We start from the raw sequence: 25,680 nt of genomic DNA on the forward strand, positions 1-25,680 counted from the left end.
TAGAAGTTATGATCCTTCCTATGCTTTTTAAGGAGCCCATAAGATAAATTATCTATATAGGGTTATATTTTTAATTAAATAATTCTCTTTCAAGAGACCTGTCCCTTGACAGAGAATTAATTCATTCTATGTCAAGAGACTTTCTTTGGGAGTACTTTGCTGTCTTTACCTTGTCATTTCAAAATACAGTTTCTTAACTGAATGTGCAGCAAATAACCTGCCCACTAAAACTAAGGGCATTGCATAACAGAATGGTGATGTTTTGCAGATATTGTTGCATATTACGAATTTGATATGGATTTTCTATTTTGTCGATACTAAGATTTTAAATTATATTTTTACCTGAGGGAGGGATAGGTTTTTTTGAGGCAATTTCTAGTAGAATTCATTTATACAGCAATATTCCAAAAGAGCAAGGTTAAAGCAGCAACATAGAAATTCCAATTTCTGTCCCTTTCAGGTTTGCAAGTTCTTTCTTTCAGTTTGTTTTTTTTTTTTAATCCATATTTTCCTCTTACAAAATGTACCTACATTATTAATGAAGTTCTGGAATCTGGACGGTAAACTCAATCAGCAAGTTTGAAGTCCTAATACATGTAAAGCCAGTATGAATAACAGATGATGTTAAGAGGGTACAGTAGATGGTACCTCTTCCAATAATTTCTGTAAATGTGATCTCATTGATTCTGTGTTTTTCCCTCTGTATTTTACAGAGCACATTGATTTAGAAGATGTCTTTGGCTTATAACCATTAGTGTTAGTCGGATAGAAAAATGTGCTAAAAAGATTTGGGCATGATATGAAATGAAAACCATTATCTATTTTATAAGCTAAGTAGGTATTTGCTAACAAAATGAATAATTTTATTTTTAATTACAGCTGTGCTGCAATTATCACGCACTATACTGTATAGATGGGGTTCTTTTCTGAATTTCAAATATCAACTTTTCTCCAGCTATGCTCTCTAGAAATTTAGAAAGGAAATGGTGACCAGGCCTACACTCTTAGAACAGAGCAGGATCGGGATCATATATTTAAACAGATTTCCTGGACCTCCTTAGGAAGGAGAAGGAACAAGCAAGGCCTCAGTTCCAGCTCACCTCTTTGCTTGGCCAAAAGAGGTGTCACTTGTAATGCATTTTCAGGTCTTTGCATGACAGTCAATGGCAGGTGCCTGTGGAAGGATGGAAGGACAGAAGAGCTGAAAGGCAATAATCCTTTCTGTTTTGAAAGAATAATTAACTGTCACACAGCTGTGCTGCCAGTGAGCTGCCTGCTGCAGTGGACTTTTAGTACAGTGATCAGCCCATAGAAAGCTGGATGAAATGGAAGGAAGCTAAAAATAAAGGAATTCTGACAAAGGAATTTGGACAAACATTAAGTAAACATGTCCATTATTATGCATTATAGTGGATGAGACGCTCTATAGACAAAAAGAGCAGCTTCACATTCACAAGCCTTTTTCCTCATGGAGGACTTCAACGTCCACAAGATCTGTTGGAGGGACAACAGAGCAGAGCAAATGTTATCCTGGAATACATTGAAGATAACTTCCTTCTCCAAGTGCTAGAGAAGCCATTGGGGAGACAGTCTATGCTGGACTTTGTTCTCACCAACAGGGTGGTGGGGGAGGTGAAGCTCAAGGCTAGCCTGGGCTGTAGTGACCCTGGAATGAAGGAGTTCAAGAGCCTTAGGGCAGCGAGGAGAGTGCACAGCAGGGTCTGGCCTGGACTTGAGGAGAGCAGACTTTGGTCTCTTCAGGGAGCTGCTCGGTGGAGTGCAGTGGGATAGAGCCCTGGAAGGCCCTGATAGACATATCACCTCTGCCAATCATGAATTCCAATGAAGAGGAAGTCAACATGGTGCCCATGTCAGGGGGCTTGGAATTAGATCTTTAAGGCCCCTTCCAACCTAAACCATATTATGAGTCTGTGATTCTATTTTGTGTCAATAAGGAAAGGAAGTTCATCTTGTGTTCTGTTTACTGAGCCAACAGAAATTGCAGTGCTGAAGTTGATACCCTGTTGACTTGGAATGGGCCTATTTTATTTAATTTAATAATTTTTTAATGGTAAACATAGCTTTGTTACTTGAATCCTAAAGAGAGAGTTCCTTTCAGTATATACAAAGTGCAGGCTACATTCAGTGATGCTAATTGGTATTGAATTAAATCATCCAGTCATACTAATGTGCAATATAAGGTAGAATTTGTGTTTTAAGTGCATAAAGGTAGCCAGGGAGGTTTGCCAAAAATAACATGCTTTTTTTTTGTTTTGTTTTCCTAATTACAAGTCTCTTGAAAATAGTACCTTTTGTATGTGAAAGTCCATTTGCATTTTTGCATACAGATACACTTCTCTGTGTTTATGCTTTCTGTGCCTTTTGTGGGTTTTTTTGCATGTTCATGCTCTTGATGACCACTTTCACTACCCATACATGTACAATTTTCTGTCCATCTATTACAGGTAGTTGTCCACTTCACTTGTACAATTTTTCAGCATACCAGTGATAATGCAGAACAATTCACTGAAATACCATCCACAGAATTTCTGGTTTGAGTGGTTTGCCAGCTCAGCCAAAACACAAAGTTTCAGAAAGTTTCACCTTCTGTATTTCAGGATTATAATGATGAAATTCGCCAGGAGCAGCTGAGAGAACTTTCGTATTTGAACGGTTCTGAGGATTCATCACGTGGACGGGGCATTCGAGGAAGAGGGATCCGTGTGCCACCTGCAGCTCCTTCAAGGTGCGGTAACCTGAACGATGATGTAAGCAATTGTAAAAAAACCCATAGGAAAAAAAGAATCACCAGTTACATACATATCCTGGTCAGTAAAACAAAATATTTCTCTATATTGTTCCAGATTTTCTGATCTACAGTCACAGGGTACAGTGGGTGACAACAATTGAGAGCAGATTATGAAGACAGGAAAAGGATATTTCTAAGGAAGAATACTTTTATGCTAGTACTAAGGCAGTATGGTCAGTAGCATAAAATTTTTGGTCAAAATAATAGTGTAGTCAGAGAAGGCCACATAGTCTATGTGGAACTTTATTTGCCAAATAGTAACTTTTTATACATATTACAGCTATACTGTGTGTATATACAAATATACCTATATACCTGGCATTCACAGTCTTCCAAAAAGCATACCCAGGAGCATACTGCTCTGATGCAAAACTAGCAGACTGCTACCCTGATTTATCCCTCTTCTATTTTCTCATATGGTAGAGATACAAGTCTTTTTAAGCAGTAACAGCTTCTTCTGACTTACTAATTTGTACAGTGAGGGAGATACAGCATCAATAGCCAGGAGGATGCTAAACCTCTTTCCATGCTCTACTCTCTCTGTGCAGTGGGGGAAATTAGAATCCCACACTACCAATCCTTCGTGCTGAACTAAATTAGGCAGGAAAAAAAGTTATTCATCTCCTTTTATATTCTTCCTCTACTTTGACTTGCAAGTTGCTGCTGTCTTGCAGTCTTCTGCCAATCCATTTCTCCCACCCACCAATAAGCATGAAAATGAGAGTGATGGCTGCTCTTGTTTGAAAGCAGCAGAGGAGGTTCCTCATTTTTTTCTTCTGGAACTGCTCTGGAGTAATTCTGCAACCCTGTGAATTACAATGTTTCAGAATTTTATTAGTACAAGTACCAAGAGGATCAGGTGCAAAAGACACTGGATGGTTTAAAAATAATGCCTTTCCATAATATGAGTTCTGCCTGAGATATTGCCTAAAAGTGCTTGACATTGTAGCTGCCAAAACCCCAGAATTATATGATGCTTTAAATAGCAGTAAAAAGTGAGAGCCTTTTAAATGGGGCAGCACGTGCATGTCTTCCCTCGTACACGCCGGAGTGATCACTCCTTTCTGCTCCCCGCAGGGGCCGTGGCGGTGCCATTCCTCCCCCTCTGCCTGGACGAGGTGCCCAAGCACCCCGAGGAGCGCCAGTGACGCGGGGAGCGCTCCCTGTCCCGCCGGTGGCCAGGGGAGTCCCCACCCCTCGAGCCAGGGGCGCCCCATCCGTCCCGGGTTACAGACCGCCCCCACCGCCCGCACACGAGGCCTATGATGACTATGTAAGTAAATGCCTTTCTTCACAACGTGTGAGTCAAGCTCTGTGATGAACATCAAGTCCTTCCCAGATGGAATAGTCCAGGCCGAAAGCTCTCGTGTCTCTAACGCTTTTCCCCTGCAGGTGAACAAGTCTGGGTGATGCAATGTGTCTGCAGGCTGGGTGATATGGGTTTGTGGATTTGTTCACAGCTTAGTTTTGGATATGAGAGATCATGCTGGATAGTTCTTGGGGTGTCACAAAAGAGCGACACAGATAGTCTAAAATTTGTATTGTGTACACAAAGTCAGTTTTTACTGTAACCAGGTTCCTAAGAATAGCAGCTTATATCCTTTGTAAGAAAATGGGAGGGGTGGGGGGGGAGGCATGTTGTTGTTCCAAATCCTTTTTATTACATATTTGTATTCAACACTGTGTTACAGATTCATAACAAATAGAAATTTGGGTAGTTTTCATGAAAGCTGATATAATGATGCATCTTTAGCCAGGAGCAGTACTAACTGACTGTCACCTTTTCTTATGAGGTGTTAAAAATAATTGTGCTGTACACATCAAAGCTTTCAAGTCATCCTCATTAAAGTTTCCTCCTAGAACTATCACCATAACAACAGATATCCAAATAGAGAAGAAAGTGCTATCAAATATGATGTCTGAATTTTTCCAGCCATGGCAAGTCCAAGAGTAAGATAAACATCCAATCTATTCCCTAATCCTGCCACCAGGGAATGTACTTTTATCCGATTGATAGTCTTCCTAGAACAGAAGAAAGGAAAATGAAACAGAAATTACTCTTTGTTGTTGAAGCTTCACCTAATATTTGTAGCGTAGTGACTAGGTCACCGCCACTTCAGTCCAGGGATGCACATTCTCTTAATTCTAAGCATCACAACTGAGCAACTGCAGCAAAAAGGGAGGGGGGGGGAAAAGTCACTCCTGTATTATTTACCTCAATAAAGTTTCCATTAATGAATGAGCTAAAACTCCTGCTAAGAAATGGAATTTCAAATTACACTTCCTTGACAGACAGTGTATTATTGTCTGTTAATGTCAAAATGTATGAGACCTTCCTTTCTCTGCAGATGCAGAACTCTTGTAATGCAAGATAAGGATTATAATTGAAGTAATTTCTTCTTTTTCATGAACAGTACTAGTAAATGTCCTACAGTATTAAACATCTTTTAGGGGGGATTTCTTGTACTTTTTCTGGATGGTAAATATGGAAAGTGGAATAGAAATTGATGCTGCTGGATTATCAAGGTTAGGAAGGCATTCAGCCAGTTCCCCATATTTTTGAAATGCTTACACTCTATGGAGCGCAAAACATATACACAACTAAAAGAGTCAGTTTAATTTGTGATACATTAGTCCAATAAAAACAAACATATGTGTTTTTCGGGGTTTTTTTCCCCTTCACAGATAGCAGCAAAAAAACATGCTGCCTTATCGGTCAAAATCCACATGTTTTGGAGATCTTCCATCTCCTTTGTCCTTTCAACATCTATGTTCTACAGCTAGGAATATATGAGATTGCTATCATGCACCAGTTTGCAATGAAAATTTCTTGTCATTTTATAAAAGTTTCTAAGTTTCTAATCTAAATCATTTTGGTATCTTATGGGGTGAGATGATAACTAGAACTCTGATTCTGTGTTGGTAGAAGGAAAAGTTCACTGTCACATATCTGCATATAATATTGTAAATTATGTTTTAGGGAAAATAATTTTATTTTTTGCAGAAAGTAATCAAAACAGGTTTTCTTCCCAAATAAACCATATAATAAATCAGATACCTGGCTGGATACTAAAAGCAAGTGGATCTATTTGTTGACATGTAACAAATGTCCTTTGTAATTGTTCTTTCCCCCTTAATCCTACAGATGAAAAACTAATTTATAATTAATAATTTATCCAATTTACTTTTTTTTTCCTGCTTCTAAGCAACCCACAAGTGTATTAGAATTTCTTTATGATTTTATATTTTTCATTTTTGATTACAGTATTTCACACCATTTTATTCCTACTATTTGCAAGCACCATTGGTTTGGTTAGTGGTACATTTGAATGCACTGACATTGATTGTGATATCCATATTCTGCATTTTTCTTTGCTCTAATGAAATATAGTTAGTTGAATGTTGATCTGAAAATGAATTCAAGAAATAGAATCAAATGGCTACAGGAGATTTTTAAAAAATATTTAGATAGCATTTCCTGAAAAAAAATCTTTAGCCATTTGTTGAGCACTTCTAATCAAAAATTGTATTGACTGTTTGACCTTGAAACAGCTGTTTAAATTGGTTTGGATAAGCATTTAAAAGTTTGGGTTATCCAATATAAAAATATTTTGAGGTTTCCTGATGGCCTTTCTGAGAATCCATAAAAGCAGATGTCTGAAGGTTTCTCAGGAAAAGTAAAGTTCAGTCATTGTGGTGAATATATTCATGTGCAACATTTTGAATGTCAGGCCCAGCCAGAGGTAAAAAAATTTGGAACAACTTTCAGAAAAGAAGGCTGGAGCAGGAAGGAGGAGTGACTCACCTCACGTGTTTTTCTTTACTTGCCTTTGAAACTTGCTTTACCTTCTTTACTTTAAAAGCAGTTCATTGGGTGTGAATTCAGATGGAGAGTGTAACTGGCAGCTGCCATGCAGCTTCTGGGATCAAGAGGGATGATTCAGGTTTTGTGACCTGGTGTGTTTTAACCCCAGCCTACAACTAAACTGCAAACAGGTGCTCACTTCCATGGTGAGATCAGGGAGAGATTTAGAAGTGTAAAAGTGAGAAAACTCTTGGGCTGAGACAAGATAGTTGTAGTGGGCTGGCACTGGCTGTCAGGCACCCACAAAAATGTCTCTCACTCCCCTCTGCAACTGTACAGGGGAGAGAAAAATATAATGAAAATTTATGAATTGAGGTAAAAACCAGGAGAGAAATCACTCACCAAATACTGTCAAGGGCAAAATAGACTCAGTTTGGGGATGTTAATTGAATTTATTACCAACAAAATCAGACCAGGATAATGAGAAGCAAAATAAGACCTTAAAACCACTTCCCCTTCCACCCCTGCCCCCCATGTCCTTCCCAGTTCTGCCTCTTCCCCAGGCACAGGGAGACAGGGAATGGGGGTTACAGTCAGTTCATCATGGGTTGTTTCTGCTGCTGCTCAGGGAAAGGAGTTCTACACCCACCCTAGCAAAGGTTCCTCTCTCCACAGGAGCCTGCTTCAGCCCAGGCCTCCCATTAGGTAATAGCCTCCTCTCAGGCATCCACCTGCTCTGGCATGGGTCTCCTCTGTGGGCTGCAGGTGGATCTCTGCATTCCCTGGCCCTCCATGGGCTGCAGGGACACAGCTGCCTCACCATGGGCTGCACCATGGGCTGCAGGGGAATCTCAGCTCTGACACCTGGAGCACCTCCTGCCCCTCCTGCTGCACTGACCTTGGTGTCTGCAGAGCTGTTCCTCCAACATTTTCTCACCCTGCTCTTCTCTGGCTGCAATTACATCTGAGCAATAACTACTTTCTTTTTTTTTTGTCTTCTTAAATATGTTATCACAGAGGAGTTACTGTCAACTCTGGCTGGCCCAGCCTTTGCCAATGGTGGTTCTGTCCTGGAGCCGGCTGTCACTGGCTCTGACGAACACGGGGAAATCTTCTGGCAGCTTCTCACAGAAGCCACCCCTGTAGCCCTGCTGCAAAGCAACTCCATGGAGGAGGACCTGGGGGTCCTCTAAAGGCTAAGGTCTTATTGGCAACTTGTGAAACAGGCAATGACAGATTGAGATTCATGATTTATACAGAAGTGAAGAATACTTCAGTAGGTCAACTGCTGTTGAGGCAATAAATAATAGAATCACAGAATCATAGAATAGTTTGTGTTGGAAGGCAACTTACAGATCATCTAGTTCCAAACCCTCTGCCATGGGCAGGGTCACCTTTCTAGACCAGGTTGCTCAAATCTCTATCCATCCTGGACTTCAACACCTGGAGGGATGGGGCAACTTGACTGGGGAAAGGCAGTGTTCAGTGCACTATATTTTGGTCTGAGCATCCAGACTTTTCCACTCAAGATTAAAGCTAAATTTTGAAAGGATGCTTAATCCAAATCTAAGCCAAAATTACTGTTGCTTTCTGATCCTGTTTTTGAGGGCATTTGACTCTGGATGTGTATTTTTTTCCTTCTGAATCAGGAGCTAGTAATGAACTCTCCAGTGATATTTTTCTTCAAATTTTTTTTAAGCTTTGGTGAGCCTTGCTAAGAGGTCTGATGTGGGTTTTGGAGTGACTTATCACTTGCTCCCTTACACCAGATGGAAAGAATTACCAAAACAGAATACATTTGGGACTAAAATACACATTGCTTTTGTATTTTACCTCCTTAAAAAAATCTTTAAAAACCTTACTTGCATTTTCACTCTTGGATAAAAAAGAGGACTTCTGCACAAAAAGCCACTCATCATAATATGAATACTTAGATGAGCTTCTTGCTTTTACAAACAAATACATAATTTGTTTGCAAGAAATAGGCTGGTCTGTTGAGACACTGTGAAACTGGTACCGCTCCTACGTCTAGGACAGCCAGATTAAAGAGAAATTTTAAATGCAAATATTCTCTCTTGCCTCTCATTTCACTGATCGAACCAGCCAAACACAGATTCTATCTTGTTATCTTCTGAAATAAGTGGAGAGCAGTGCTTTTACAAAATCACTGGGAAAGAACCACACAATAAAATAGATTGTGCTTCTAATGTCATGCTGTTCTTCCTCTCATTTCAAATTATTTAATGTGAAAGCAAATGCCACGTTTAACTGTTTATTCTAAGATCAATGGTTATTTATGTTTTTCAATAGTTTTCAAACAAACTGAAGCAGCTATTTTCATGCTTATTCAGTGCTAACCTAGGCAATAAAAAGACTGACAATAAGAGGCATTTTTGTCACACTTTAGGATTTTGAAAAGAATAATCAACATGTACATGTGACTGCAATCCACAAAATTGCAGATGTGGAGGCTTTGCTTAATAATTAAAATGGGAATTCTTAATGCTTTTAAATCCATTCTGTCTGCCATTCCTGAATGTAGATGGAAACTGTATATAAAGATCTAAGCTTTCTATTCGTGGAATGTTTGCTCCTGTGTTACTGCTTTAATAAATATGTTAAAGTGAGCAGTTGATACTTTTCAAATACATTCCTATAATAACTGTGGGACATCGTCAATGGGAGTGAGGCCTGGACAACTAAGAAGACTTTTAAGGTTGTTCCAAACCCTAAAATAGTGAAATATATTGGATATAATAAGAGGTAATATGGATTACTTTGTTTTTCTTTTTTTTTTTTTTTTTTCTATACTGGTATTTTCAAGTTTTAAGATGTGGCGCTTGTCTATTTCTATGCCTTTTCTAGGTGAGAAAAAAATCAATGGAGAATGTAGTGAAACTAAAAATCATTTGAATAAATCTGGAATTATACACATGGGAATCTGCATGGCTGAACAACATATTGATTAAATATTATTGATTAGCTATTTATGCCCAAGGCATTTAGCAAAAGAGCTAAGCTATATTCAGCTTGCACCTGCTGTGACTTGAAAAATGTAATTTTCTTTTTAGTACAATAGCGATAAACAGGATAATGTTTATATTATCTGAAACACCCAACTGAGGTTTAGAAGGGTATTGTGAATGGCAGCCTGATGAAGGTATAGTGGATTTATTCAGATTTTGGATAATATTGTCCATGAAAAGTATAAATATATTTATTGTGAAAAAGTCCAGCAACATAAATATAGACTTAATGTAATGGCAAGTTTTTAATGTTTTTCCAAGAACAGAATCCACAGTCAGCACTAAATCTTTAGTGGCTGGGAACCTACAGGTCTAGATCTTTTTGCTTACCTGTGCAAAATGAAGTTTGTATCTTATTCATAAAGATCTTAGACTGAATAAATAAGGCTTGCCTCATGAAACCAGAACTGTCCTGAGACAAGTGCAGTACTAAAGTGAATACTGCTTTCAGACTCATCACTGCTAATAATTTCTCACATATTGATAATATGGTCTAAATCAGACTTTATTATATTCTTTTCTTGATTTGAATTGATTTGTTTTGATTTGATTGTCATAATCATAGTTATTCAACAGGCTTCACTAATAAAATACATACAACTCTTACATCTATTTATTAATGTTGCAGAAGTATGTTTTGTGGAGGGTAAGTTCTTCTGTAATCCCCTTCATGCTGTCCTTACTTGGCAGAAATTTCTCCTTGACATTAGTTACCTAGTTTTCAGATGAAAATTATTTTCCATGCTAGACAGAGTATAAAATAAAATGCTGATGCAGCTGTACATGTTTTAGTATTATAAATGATGTTATTAAAATGTAATAAATATTTATATTTGTTATACAGAGATCTAAGTGAAGGGCATCTCTCCATTGATGATCCGGCCTGCATATGGTCCTTAAATATTCATAGTGTATGCAGTCGTATTCATAGGATCCTACATAAAAAATATACACAGTGTTATTCACAGAGCCAAATTTGTCTGCATCATGCAATGCACCATTGGATCATTGAACAATGTGATTGTTCAGGAGCCTGTTACCAAAAATGCGTTTCTACTGTCACTTAGCTCAGTCACAGCTTCTCACTCAGTTATTTATCTGAAGGAAAACAGTCTAATTTGGTACAAAATAACTCTACAGGTATTTGCAGGCTAAACACTATCAGTTGACCATATCTCCACCCATTCTATCCTTTTCCAACAGACTGCAAAGCAAAAAATAGTTTTTTGGTTATTGGGGGTTTTTTTAACAAGCTTATACAAACTTAACTAATTGCTTTTCAAGATTTGAGAGAGGTCTAATTTAATTAGAATTATTAAGAGTTTAGTTACTGTGTGAATTCAGCTCAGTTAGAAGGAAGCCTTGGGTTTTTTCTTTCAATTCTAAAAGTTACTTAACCAGATTAAGTTGACTGAGGTAGTAAAAAGTGAAGCAGTTTTGGACCTCAAGGTTCATCGGTTTCCGGGGAGACAGACACGTCTGCCCTCAGTCAGTGCAGAGACTTCAGCTGTGCCAGACAACTACAGAAATTTTGAGCTCTGTTTTCCTGAAGGGCTCTGGAGAGAAGACACCATGGCACTTAGCGTTATCACACCAACATTGCCTGCAGCATAGCTGTTGTGCTTTTCAGTCTGGCCTTTGGTGAACGCAGATTAGTGACTTTTTATTGAAGTAGATATACAGAGTGCTCTTTATCAATAGATTCCATGTACAGATGACAGAGAACATCTAGTTTGTTGTATTGTATTATTTATTAAGAATTTGCATTGTAGATAAAATTTGAGTTTGATCAATGTAGTAAAATGCACACTTTAGGAACTGTTTCATATTAATTGAAAACTTACATGCTTTGTTCCAAAATAGCATTCGAGTTTTACTGGAATTTTAGGGCCATTTAAAAACAACTTCCTGTTTTCCGAGCTTTCATCAGAGTTCATATGTTTTTCTCTTTGATACATTTGTGATACTGTCATGTTGCAAAAAATGCTTCTGCATGAAACTGTAGTGATACATATTTAGCAATTGCACTTACTTAAAATACAAATATTACAGACTACAGTTCAGTATCATTCACAAGTTGATGTGCCTTTTAGCTAGCTGCCTATATCCATACACTTATTGCTTACTCAGGAAAATGGAAGAATAGGAAATGTATCTGCTAAATTAAAGGTCTGAGTAGAAGCTTTATATGCCTGTATCTTTTTTCCCTCATAGTGTTTGTTGCATTTGCAGCTCTGAGTTTCAGTTATACATAGGAAGAAAACGGTTTGTGCTGGATGAGTTGGCTGATGGATTGGCACAGAAGCACCTCCCCAGCAATATGCCTGTTCTTTCTGGGTATTTAAGGAAGGCTCACGTATATATGCGAGCTTTTATTTTCATAGATCTAGGAATGTATATATGTATATAGCCAGACTGGATATTGTTATAGACAAAGCTGATTAAAGCTGTGCCTAGAACTCAGGATATCTGCTGATAACCCTGTAGCTTCTTCCCCAGCAGCTTCACATGAGTGTCTTGTTATCTACTGCTTTTGGAAGGAGGAGGTTTGACTCTCCAACTGTCTAAGTACTTCCAGTAAAACTTTGTGTCAGTATAAAGATATGTGCTTATACTCTGATACAGATATGTGTGTGTGTGTGTGTATATATACACACACACACACACACATACATATATTATCTGTAGCTACATCACAGAAAAATATGGTCCATTTCTTCCAGGCCATCTGTTTATAACAACTTGATGCTGCACAGAGCTCTTCTACAGGAAGCAACGTGCATGAGGAACTGCGTAAGGAATCAGTCTGAAGGACCAGTGACATTAAAATTAAAACATTTTCTTTCCTAACATTACAATTTGGGGGGAAAAAATGTCAATATAGGAAGAAAAAAAATACTAGCAAGTGTTCTAAAGGAGTAAGTTAAAAGAATAGCTTCACTTGTGCAATCAGATGGACTGTATGAAGGACACCCTTCGTTTAGCAATGATAGTATTAATTGCTAAACAAAAGTGACTGGAATATTCATAGGAATACCTCTGTCATATAGGGAGACCAATATAGTTCTCAAATAGGCTAATTTTTAAAATAATTTGATCAGGTATATTTTTTTCAAAGGTGCAGACAGTGTACTTCTTTAATCTGCAGCAAAAACATTGTGAAAATTGATTTTGTTATGAAACACAGTACCTTGAGTTTGACCTACAGGACTCTTAGTGAGGGCAGCAATCACTAGAAGAGGAAGATGCAGTATAAAAGCTTCAGGACAATAAAGTAAGAGAGTAGAGATGAAAGATGTTCTTTCTCCATACAGACCTGTTTTTTCATTATGAAATTATGGTTGCCTGCATTTTAATAGCCTTTACAATCACTGTAAGTGCTGTTACTCACAGAAAACCTACTGTTGTTTTGTAGCTCTTGTTATGGTGTAAATATCTGTGGAGTGTCATATCTGAAAATATAGAGTGCAGTGGGGCTTTTTTCAGTGAAATTATATAAGTAAATTCTTCTTATATAGCAGTATCATAAGAACACGAAGATCCAAGCATGATCCTGTACTGTGTCATGCAACAACATCAAACCACACTTAAATATTCCTTAAAATCTGTGCAAGTGGAGTTCCTAACGTTATGTATAAGTTCCCGAAAAGGTGCTTGAGTTGTAGTTTTGGTGTTAATACTATCTTCCAGCTCTTTCTGGGCCAGTTAGTGGGGTTATTTAGTGAAGATATTAATAAACCATTAAATAGTATACTAACATGAATTCTTTTGATCACCCAGGGTCTGTCAGATGCAAATTATTTAGGTCTGAATGGGGATACAGAAGCCTAAAGGTTAGAAACTCCATATTGTGTTATAATTTATTTAAGCTTTCCAGTCCCTTAATATTGTCTCTAGCTAGTCAGCCTTGCAGCTTCTGACATCCAAATTTTTAGAAAGCTGAAGTGAAAAGAAAAAAAATCAATCAGGTATACCAAAAGTGAGTCTTATTTGGGGCAAATATATAAAATAATGTACTATACTGAAGTATTTTAATATTTATTTTCATATTTTAGTTTCTTTTACTATGTTTTAGAATCATACTACTTTTCCCAGTTCCTTTTCTCAGTTCTTTTTTTTTCTCCCCAGAAAACCTTAAAAAAAATCACATTATGAACACTACTTATTAATCCTTCTGAGAACTAAACTGTAAAACAAGCAAGTATACACTTGAACAGTGCATATCGTTGTATTGTAAAAATAAATTGTCCAAGTCTGATGCTGCACCATTTTACTCAAGATTCATCCCTACATTGTCATGTAACCCATGAACTTGTCTTTATTAGGACTTTGCATATGTATACCAACCCTCACACATGCTGCAGCAGGAAGTTTTCTGAAAAAATAATGTATTTAAAAGAAAATACATTGGAATTCAAACTGTATTTCTTTCTAATTTAGCAACCAGTTGCCATCAATCATTTTACTTTTTGGACAAACACTGCTTGCATAATTTAACTGACATGTAGAATTAAGATGCATGCTTCTTTTCTTTGAAACAAATCCTTTTTTTAAGAATAGATAATTCCCTTTGTATTATCTGTTAGCTAAAAAAAAAAAAAAAATCAGAATTAGGCTTGCTTTGCTTTGCTTTGCTTTTCTTGCCAAAATTGTTCATGTATGTGAAAACTTACAGTTTCTTTTAGTTTTATTTAGCTATAAAGAACAATAAAAGAATAAGTGCTCATAAATGAAAATTAGTTTTGGAACTTGGGATTTGCAAGTATTTTGACAAATTGCACCACCTACATAGATGATACTCAAATGAAGAAAAAACATTATAAACAAATACAGGTAAATCAAGTTTATGTAAATCAGGCTGTAGGGGAGATGCAGAAGGGATCTGTATTTCATTAATAGTTAAATTTTGCCAAATTTACAAGTGGACACTGCAGCTCAGAGTATGAGAAAAATAAAAATAAGAAAAAACAGAGAATCACTGAAATGGAGTTGTGGAGCCTTAGTGCATCTATCAAATAAATTAGAAGCACAAAACTTTGGTCATTTTTCACTTTCCTTGAACAGCCATTTTACTTTCTTGCAAGGCCACCTTTCATGCAAACACCATAAACAAATAAATCCAAAAAGCCATTTGGAGCTTTTCTAACTTATTACTCTTGAGGTGCCTATTACATGTTGCCATTTTGTAAAGGCAACAAAAGTGGCTTGTTTGTGCTAAACATAGTGCAAGTGGGGGAAAAAAGGTAATTTTCACTGAGTTTTATTAATTTCACTCAGGTTCCAGTTGTTATTTGCTAAAGGGTAAAAGAAATCTCTTGTGCAAGTGGTTTGTCTTGTATCTGCATAGTCTTGTTGTGTGATGTATATTTACAAATGAGGTTGCTACATTCATACAGTTCTTGCTGTAGCCAAGAACTGTATAGCCGAATCAGTGCTTAGAATCATCAAATCATTAAGGTTGGAAAATACTTCCAAGATCATCAAATCCAGTCTTTGCCGAACACCACCTGGTCAATGAAATCATAGCTCTAAGTGCCATGATCAGCCATCTCTTGAACACTTGCAGGGACATTGACTCCGCCACATCCCTGAGCCGCCGGTTGCAGTGCTTGACAACCCTTTCATTATGTGAACTGTTTCTGTTTCCATGCACAGTGCAGTACGAAGGGCACCGAGAGCGTTTTCCTTGGGCAGAATAAATTGCATTCCAGAGGTATCCACTTCAGTTGGGAGCATCGGGAATGAATTAGAGGAAAAACTGCAAGTCAGTGTCTCACATCTTGGATGAATGAAATCCTGGATTTAAAAAAAAAAAAAAAAAAAAAAAAAAAGTGAAGCGACTAAATTTATTCTAGTTTTCTTAGTTCTTTTTAAAAGACGCAGCCATTGCAGAATGCCTACAGAAGTAACGTGCATGCTTCACTACATACAGCAGGTTCAGTTCTGGGAGCAGGTTGTCTTCCTGCAAGCCAAACAATAGCACCTAAGTACCTAAGTGGAAAGGATCAAGGATCGTTCAATGCTCTTTTGTCATCCTTTCCAAGAGGACAACCAAAGGGTACTAAACAGTGCAGCACTGTGGGTGCCATTCTTAATTATCTAAGTTTTCCTGTTTTCCAATTTTCAAGTATCTTGGAAGTCATCAATTCCTGTATGTTTCCTTTGTTTATCCAGAATCCAAAAATTTAAGATCCTAAATTACACAATATTTGCAAGCAAAGTAGGCTTCTAAATCCTTAAATTACTTCTGAACAGAGGACTTAAATTCTAAATAACTTAGATTATTTTTTTCCATGCTATTCATTTAGTAGAAAACTTGCAGGGGAGGGGGGGGGAATTATTTTAGCTTTAAAAAAAAAAAAGTTCTACTTACCTGTTTTGACAAAGCTTATGACCTTTCTAGGAGGAAGGTAGACTACAGTGTTACAAAGAAGCAATACACATTTGGTAGTCCTTTACTGAATGAGGATGTTGCGGTGAAATTCAACATAGAAATAAAAGACTTTTTAACTTTTTCACAAGAAAAGAAAGGCCCTACTTCCTTTTCTCAGGACCTCAGTAGTTGTGTACAGAGTATATAGTCATTTGTTGTTTGTGCTAGAGGAAGGGAATTGTTAAAACGAGCTAAGCTTCCACTCTGTTTCGAAGATGCCAGCTCATCCGTCCTTGATCAGAATGTTTGAGGATAAGCAAACAGCTCACTGAATAATATCTGAGAAACTGTTTAACATTCTGTAAAAGAGAAATAATTAATGAAAGCTGAAAGCTCTTAAAATAAATTTCCCAGCTTCAGTAACATAAGGCTTTTTCCTCCCTATTTGGGGGATAATCTCATGGAACAATTTACTTTAGAGCTGCGTACTGTACTGCCACAGTAAGTGGCAATTTGTATGACTTAGGTGCCGAGTAGCTATGATATAAAATTAGAACATTATTTTGGGGAGGAAATAGCCTTTAAAATTTTTTCATATATATTTCATCCTCTCAAAATGATGTCTCCTGATGTAATAATTTGTTTTCTAAAGAACTCTTTAGTTCTTCTAAATGGTTAATTTTACTCTGTAAGCTTCATTAGTGTAGGTTGTATTCTTGAACTGTCCTTGCTGACCTTCTTAGAAAAATAAAATGAAAAATCCAAGCATATAGTTTGTTTCTAAGTTCAAAGCATTATGAACTTAATGCTTATTTATTTCTTGACATCTGCCTGATGCAGCCTATAATTTTATAGTTTCCTTATTAAGGAAAAAAAATTTGAACGTCATTGTAAAAAAATCTGAAAATAGCAAATTTTGCTGTAGCCTACTTCCTCCACTGAGAGGAAGAGAATAGAGAGGTAAAGAAAATGAACTAACAAAACCAGCAGGATTCTCATGGTTGTTGCTTAAATATCAGAGTGCTTAAGACTGTATTTATATATACCATCTATTTGGCTCTTGAAGATAAGGATAATCACATTTTATACTGGCAGGTGGCCATGTAAGTCTGATTTCATCTCCTGTGTGGAGTTCAGAAGTGTAAATAATGTAATAAGGCAAAAAAACTTAAATTAATCACTGTTAATCCAAAGTGGCTGTTCTGAAAAAGTAAGAAAAGTGAGAACAGTTGTATTTCTAGCTGTTTCCAAGAAAATTACTGCCAGATGGGCTGAAGCAGGCTTTGGTACCCTGAGATAATCCTAGTTGGGCCACCCAGCAAATGTCCAAGAATGTCATTATGTCACCTTATTCTTCTCAGCAATAGGCTTAAAAACCTTAAGAACACCTGGGAGTAGCAATAACAATTTTCAAGCCTGATGCAATCAGTAAGGAGTTCCTGTGAAGCAGATATATTTTTTTCCAAGAATGGATTTAGAAAGACAGTGGGATGAAGCTCCAAGATGTTGCTGATGCTACTCTGCTTGGTAGCTGGTGGTCAAGAGAAGGGGGGATCACTTCTACTGCTCTTGGGCCAAGGCTGCAATCGAAGCTGTAAACTTCCAAGTAACATTTCCGTGTGTGCCAAGCAGGAAAGGACTTGTCCCTGGACTGTGGTGCAATGTGCTCTTTAAACAAGATTTTTGAGTAGTCTCAGTCAACAGGGGCAGGGTATCTCTGTCAGACAAAGCAGAAAATGTAATAGTTGCCAAAATGTTAGTACAATCCAGCTGTGATTACTTGATTTATTTATTTTAATTGATACAGTTGCTTCCAGGATTTTAGATTAGCAGTTTAGATTTAAATATGCCTAAAGCAAATCACTGAAGACAAATTGACTTTGGATTTGAGTTGCTTGCCCTTTATAGTCCTTGGAGGTGTACAAGTACAGATAAATGCCCAACAAAAAACCTTGCTTAAGTTTTGTTAAGCAGCTGTCAAAGACACAGGAGCTATCCTTTACCAGTCCTGGAAATAAAAACTCATCATGGGTAATCTTTCAACTAAGAGGCTTATTGAGGAAAATAGGAATGTAAAGATTATTCCAAAGGGTGCTCACCACTGTCTGAGTTGCCCTTGTGATTTACAGCCACAATACCATTCCCTGCATGAATTTCAGGACATAACAATCTGTCAGTTCTCAAAGCTATAAAGTCATCCCTTGGAGATAACTGAGCGAGTCTCACAGTGATGGTCATGTCAGAACATGACTGTAGTTTCTTTGCTAAATAATAACAGGTGTTGTGGTTTGGAACATCATGCTTTAGGTGTAAGATTAATAATCCTATTAAAGTAGAAATTTTAAGATACTGTAGGTACTAATCTAGATTGAAATAATGTATCAGATCCTTTTCACAGTAAATAGGAACTGAAAAAGGCCCATAAAGAGTTTGGAAAAAGAATGAGATATTGTAACTAAGTTATTTAATGAGGTGTTAAAATGTTCGCAATAGTTTTTTACTAAGATATGGGAAACTAGAGAGTTCCAGCTATCTTCAGATGTAAAGTATGATTTTATTTATTTGTGTTTATCTGAGATTCTAAAGTTGTTTAGCTATTGTACAAATATGAGACACGAACACATTCCCTGAAGAAGTTTCCATTGTGTTTAGGAATTTTCTCTAGTGTTATGTTGGTCCCTAATGTCATCAGCATGGAGACTGAGCACCATAAGTAAGCATATTAAATGAGCCTGATTCTTTTAGATACAAGTCCTTTGTTCCATTAAGGATGTTCATAATTTAAACTAGCTGTATCTGAGTTAGAACTTGTGTATGTTTAAAGAAATCAATAAGCTTTGACTGCGGTAAGAGGGAAAGAAATTTGGGTTGTGAAGACTTCATACTGAAGTTCACTCCTCTCCTCTGGCTGGTCCCTGAGGAGGATCTGTTTCAGGAACAGGAACTGTAAACTTGTGGTTTACAGTGGTTTACAGTGCACTACCAAACCCTTCATGAAAGTAATGACATAATTGTGTGTTGATGCTAGAAGCTGCAAAGCTTTCATTCCTCATGAAAAGTTTGGTTCTTTCTGGTAATGCAAGATTTCAGCCAGCCTCTGATTAGTATGTCTTTGAAAATTTTCAGTCCAGTCAGCATTTGGAATAAGAAAATCAGCAGCTTCAACATTCTCTCTACAGAGAAAGAGAGATCTAATGTGTGCAGAGGAATGAGGACTTAGGTACTGCATGTGGCACTAGTTAGATTTTGCTAACCAGTGGTGCAGATAGGCCTCATTATGGCATTGTATTCTGGTTTTCAGGCCCGTTCTCTCACCCTGTTTAGATGTATAGTGAATACATAGGTGGGAAGGCTCAGAAACCATGAAGTTCTCAACTAGACCTATTTCGAGTATATTGATGTCTATGAACAGGATTAGTGAAAGTATCAGACATCTTTGTAATTGTCTTTGACCAAGCCACAAGAAGTTCTTAGAGAAGAATAAATTCTATTGAACTTTGCACTTTGAGAAAGATAGGGTTTTAATGAAAGTTGTTGCCCATGAAGTAGATGGGAATGCAATGAAAATATATTCATGCCTCTGTTCGCTAGTTGTCCTAATATTGTCTGATCATTGAGGTGCTTCCTGCATACCTGCACTTTCTGTGAGTCATATACGCTGCACATTAAAGTTATTAGCATAATTTCTGACTATTTAAAAAATGTGTTTATATTAACTGCACAGATTTTCCTTTTTTTGGGACAAGTAACCACAATATGGATAATGATCCATTTATATCTGTAAAATACACTAAAAAAAAAACAACAACAAAAAAAAAACAAAACCAGAAACTAAGAACTATGCCCTTGGTATTTTTCTTTGCAGCTGCCATGCAACCTTTCCTTCACCATAGATTTCTGACAGAAAAAATACGAGGGTTGCTTTTCCTGCAGCCATCCCCCATAGATTTTGCTGATTAATGCAACACGCTACTATCTGGATACTGAACCTTTTGATCTTCTGGACCTGGATTTGTTCTTGATACTGCTGACTTTACTAAAAAGCCATTTCATGATGAGGGTGAGAGAAAATTGAGTCACGCTCCAATGCCATGTTTGCTAGTCTTTATATTTTTGTTCCATCTCCTCTGTTGTCAACCAGAAGCATTCTACTCCAATTTATAGTTAGTGCCTCTTTCAGCGTATCTCATTTTTGGTATCTCTGATCTAAGTTTTGAGAACTGGAATATAAGATATATGATGCAGAGGTCTCTTCTGAATGCCTGACTTATATCTGCAAGCTGCAGTTTGTAGGCAGTGTGTCATCGCTGTCACAGTAAATGTGGTATTAAAAAGCACATTCATCGTGCCAGATGAGCCTTTTTCAGCACATATGTAAGAGATTCTAAAAATAGCTATTGGTTTCAAAGGAGTCTACAGTGAAAAGAAAAATAGCCAAAATATTCTCCTCTCCTATTGCATTCTCTTAATTACCTACCCAAACCCATAGAAGTAGCATTGTAGTTACTATGCATTATTTATTAAGTCATCAAAAAGCAAAGCCTGGACTAAGACATGTACATTCTAAGATAGTGTGGGCCAGGGTCTGGAAAGAGTAGGTGGAAGCTCACTGCTATTGATATGAATCAGAGTCCAGTCCTTAAGGAATTCTATTTGGAAGAATGCTTGGTTGAAAACTTGGTACAATCAAGAACCAAAAATCTTGCAACGAGCAAATCGAACTCACATGTATGATTTATAGTTCTCTTAAGAACTAACTTTAACAAAAAGTCTCTTAAAGGAATTTGTCAAGCACCAGGCACAAAGTTGTTTTATACCCATATTTTAAATGGTGATTTTGGTGAATTAAAGATTATGTTCCCTGTCCTTTGAACTTTCACACATCTTAAATCTAAATTGAGCAGAAAATGTTTTTTCTTTTGGAAACTCTGATTACCATGAAAGTCCTTAGTAAAGAAAACTAGGTGTTGCGAGTTAATAATGATTCTAATTTTAACAGTATGTCCCTGTAGAATTTTTTCTTCTTGCACTGAAATGAAAGGATTGATGTAGGTTAATCTCAACACCAGAGTTATTCAGCAGCTTTTCCCCAGATGCACCACAGCTAGATGCAAAACTGCATCCTTTTCTGTATGAAAACATACAAATATGCACTCACTAAGCAGTAGAAACATAATGAAAAAGTCATCTTTAATGACAGATCTCTACAGCAGATCCATTTCAATTTATTTAAAAGGCATGTCTGTTGCTTAAATTACATAACAAAGTAGAAAACAAATTAAATGAAGGGAACAATGAAGACAGTGCCTAAAATTTTAAAGAACAGATTGAGAATTTGGAGTTAGGTCTTGGGGAGTGAAAACTTCAACAACAAGTAGGAATCAGAATTAAGATTTGTGATGTCAGAATCTTCAAGGTTTGCCCCAGACTTAAGCCTCCTCATATTTCAGCTAATACCCCAGCAGCATGCTAAATGAGTTATTAAAAAGAAAACTAGGGGGAGATGAGGGGGGTGGTTTTGTCAGTTATTCTGGCATGTTTCTCTAATACTGGCAAAGGTATTTAATTTATATTACAAAGGTTATTTGTATGAGAAACATTTGCTCCCATAACACTTAGGATTCCATACAGACTTACCATGCAGTTGTTTCAAATCACATTAGATTACATAAACTTTTCTGCAGTGTAATGAAATGGAAGAAAATTTACAGATGCAGTGCATAAGATTAGTTTCACAAGAGCAGTATTTATGTCTTGCAAGCAATGACATATGCTGAGAGTGACACTCTTTCCAGCTTGCGAGTCAGAACTGTTTTATCCTGAGAATTATTCTGTTTCCTAAAACTGTAGCAAACAGATATTTGAGAAAGGGAACAGTTGCAAGACTATCTTAGACTGTTTTTGCATCCCTGCAAATTATGCATTCACTGATAATTAAAGTGCTTTGAAAGAGAATTGGCAAGAATAAAATAAACCTCCAGATTGTACAATTTTCTAGCATCTAAAAGGAAATTGCTAGAATACATCTTAAGCAGGCAGTGGACCAGCTTTTTTATTTTGGATTTTAATTGGTACAAGTGTACTGAATCTGATTTAGAAACAAAGAAGAACCTCAATGAAACTTGCAGCAAAAAGGGAAAAGAGATGTGAAGAAGCAATAAAAATAAGGTAGAGAGAGCAGGTGATGAAAGCAAGCAAGTACAGCAAAATTGAATTTTCAAAGAAAAATGTAAAGATGGTGTTGAAATAAAAGAATGCAGTCTCAGGGAAAACAGAAGTACTTGGAACACTGGAGTAACATGCCTCAGTGAAACAGTGAGAGATTAACATCCTGGCTGAGAGAATGAGAACAAAGCAATAAACCCTGTTTAGCTTGGGCTGAGAGAAAACAATTTCTCATAAAGAGGAGAAAAGGGATTGAAAGTAATGGAGTGGAGGAGAGACAAGAGAGGAGAGCATGAGGGAAGACGTTGCGAGTATAGCAGAATAAAAAATGACAGACATGGAAAGACCTGAATCCTTTCAATTCCAGATAAAATTCAATGGGCACCAAAGGACTTAACATGCTGGAGAATCATACCTGAAAAAAAGGGATTTTATTATTGTATCTGATTCTTCCCTTCCATTCTGCATGGGTTTTGGTAGTGTCTTCTTGCATTGTTGTCTTGTCAGTCTAGGACAGGTCAGGATTGACTGAGTGCTTCAGTTGTCTGCAATGTCCAGCAGTTTCTCCCACGGTTTTCCCCTTAACTTAACCACAGGACAGAACTGGCCATCTGTACTTTTGAGACCTATTCATGGCTGAACAAGACTGGTCAGTTGTTCATAACAGACAATAAATGTCACTCCTTCCCTGAATGTGCGTTTGTGAAATTTCTGAAGCTGAATGGTTCAATCAACCTGATGCATTGTAGGAAGTCCCATAACAGCCAACACCTTGCTGAATTAGGTCTTGTATGTCTGAAAAATTGAAACCATGGTGTATTAGGAGCTTGTACATCTTTCTCTGTATCTATTTCACCTCAATAAACACCAGCAAAATTCCAAATTTTTCTCATAATTTAAGAATGAAACAAACAGATTTTTACATTTTATGTGATATACATTTCTTAACCCATGAACACCATGAAATTCTTCCTCTGGAGACATATCTTTTGGGCTGAGGACAGCGTTTTAAGTTATTAGCAAGTCATTGTTTATTCAGCTTCAGAAATTTTGGATTATTTCCCTGAAATATTTTAATAGGCCATTCTTTTTTTCCCATTAGTCCTATTTCCTATCAAATTTTAACAGTACAGTCTTTTGTGAGATTATAACCTATGATGTTAACAGGAATGAGATGCTCACTTTCTAACTTGTCACCAGGCAACAGCTTAGACTATCCATTCACTTAAACCTATTTGGGCATGACTATTTTGAGTAGCCAGATCTAGTTCTCTCTCAAAAACATACCAGTTTCTTGAAAAACTTGATTACTCTTGGGCTCAAACTGTAGTGCTATCTGTAGCCACTATCCTACAAATTGTTAGGCCAGGCTGGCCTTTATTAAAAATAGCATCAATCACATACTTAAAACTGGCATCATAATGTAGGTTCACCTTCAGATATATTTCTCTGGTACAAGAAAGTATGGTGCATGAACGTGCTTGCTTACTTGTTTCGAACTCTGTGAAGGTGGCTAGTGGGATTTGGAAAGTATCCATTGGTGCTTGTCACATGAATTGGCCATAATTCCTGGCTTTGTACTCAATGTCCTAAATGTATTCATTATGCACAAACCATTCATGTGGAATTTATTGGTCTGTTATAAAATTTTGAAAACTTACTGTGCACTCTCTGATTCTCATTTTTCAAGGATGTCATCCTTCCTCTTTGAAAAGTAACCACTTGATATTAAATGTATATTGTTTTGTCCTTCAAAACAATATCCAAAATCAATTTATGACTGTAATGTGGGAAGCATCTTGCAGAAACTTGCTGGATTTAATGACATCTTTATTTATGTAAGTGGCACAACTATTATCTGGGCTGTTCAATTCATGCACATATAATGCAGACACAAAAATGCAAATGAAAGGATCTAAAGGATAAAACAAAGCTATGTTAGTAAGATTCAAGATGAGGCAAGAAATGTTGTAAATGTCTCCCTCCTTCCCAAACAGTTCTAATATTAGTTATCCTTCCAAATCCCGAGGCATGCAAGCAATCTTTGAAATGCTTTGAACAATTAACATTTCTATTATTTTATGTGCAATTTGGCCCTTGGGGCATCATTTTTTGCTAGCACTTTGCTCCTACTAACATCTCCCCTTTTTTTCCAGTTAAAGAAACTAACCAGCAGTAGGAATGGCATAATAAAATAGCACTAGAGAAAGATGTGGGGACTTATCTGCCATTCTGCTGAGTTCAGTTTTAACACTTGCTTTCAATAATAATTTTTTTATCTGAACTTTCAAATTCTATTTGGATATGATTGCATGTGTTTAACTTCTGGAGCCTTTGAGCCAGTAGGAGAATATTCTGCCTCTGCTTTTGAGCTATCTGAAGCTCTGTGGCAGTGTTGCAACAGCATTGCACTAAACCTCATCTGAATGTGTGCTACTGAGTCAGATCCTGGCATCCTCACACTTTTTACTAACTTCACATTTACTTTCAGAATATTATCTAATCATATGCATAGGAAGGAATAAATAACCTATTTTAAAAAAAAAAAAAAAAAAAAAAATCCTTCTCAACTAAGTTCTGCCTTTTCCCCTGCAGGAAGGCAGTGACTCATACTCCAAAATATGTATGGAAACAAATGAAGGTATTCGGTCATTGAAATAATATTGAGCAATCCAACACATTTCTGATAGTGGTGTAGTATGCATTAAGCTGAGGACAGTAATGTGGCAAATACCAACTGCTAGAGTGGGCTGGAATAAAGGCTGGTTTGTCCTGTAGATCAGAGCTATAATAATCTGAAAGAGTGAAAACTTAGTACATTTTTATTGCTAGAGAGAAGAGGATTATGATCTGACCCTTGAAGAATTTCAGGAGGAGGCAGAATGAGGAATTGGTGGTTCTGTAGGTGTGAGGATGAAAGTGAATTTTTTGCAGAATGGAGGATACACATGTAAATGATGAGAGAAGTTCACAGTCCATTTCTTGCACAAGAAATTAGCTACATTACAAGTGATTATTTAAACTAGTAGATAAAGAAAAGGTGACATTCTTAGGCTCATACACTGGGACTGAATCAGACAGACCAGTAATATCAGAGTAATTCCTGAGAAAGTCTGGCACTAACAAGGAAACAAATAAGGTCACAGGGGCACACTTCAGAAAGTGTGAGAGTTGTCTGGTACAGAGGATAGTCAGAGAAGAATCCTGGCTAGTAACAACAGTAACCAAAGCAATGCTTTTACACTATCATTTTTTCTCCTGAAAATTATCAAATCATGTAATCTTTAAAAAGGTGGTGTATTTTCAAATAGCTACAACTAACTCAATGTCATGAGGTTTTAAGTTGTTTGTTTGGGTTTTTTTGTCAATGAACACCAAAATGTAAAAGCCTCAAAATACATTGCTGTGTTAGATGAAATATCATTACACAAGTTATCATTAATTTGATTGCATGTTTTTGTCATAAAAAGGTGCTGGTTTTCAGAATTATCCAAAAATGAAA

At 36.9% G+C, this 25,680-nt stretch overlaps 1 protein-coding gene across 3 annotated transcripts in view; it reads left to right on the plus strand.

Moving 5' to 3' along the window:
* KHDRBS2 (KH RNA binding domain containing, signal transduction associated 2) overlaps positions 1–25,680 on the plus strand; it is a 336,050-nt gene that overhangs the window by 201,428 nt on the left and 108,942 nt on the right. For all 3 annotated transcript variants that reach the window (XR_005700299.2, XR_005700300.2, XM_040060662.2), the window contains exons 5-6: positions 2,619–2,746; positions 3,887–4,082. Coding sequence is in view for 1 of the 3 variants with exons in the window: in XM_040060662.2 (XP_039916596.1) it covers positions 2,619–2,746; positions 3,887–4,082 (324 nt within the window). In the remaining 2 variants the exon portion in view is untranslated. The remainder of the gene's footprint in view (positions 1–2,618; positions 2,747–3,886; positions 4,083–25,680) is intronic.

This window comes from Hirundo rustica, chromosome 3 (assembly GCF_015227805.2).
Source record: "Hirundo rustica isolate bHirRus1 chromosome 3, bHirRus1.pri.v3, whole genome shotgun sequence".
Taxonomy (NCBI): Eukaryota; Metazoa; Chordata; class Aves; order Passeriformes; family Hirundinidae; genus Hirundo; species Hirundo rustica.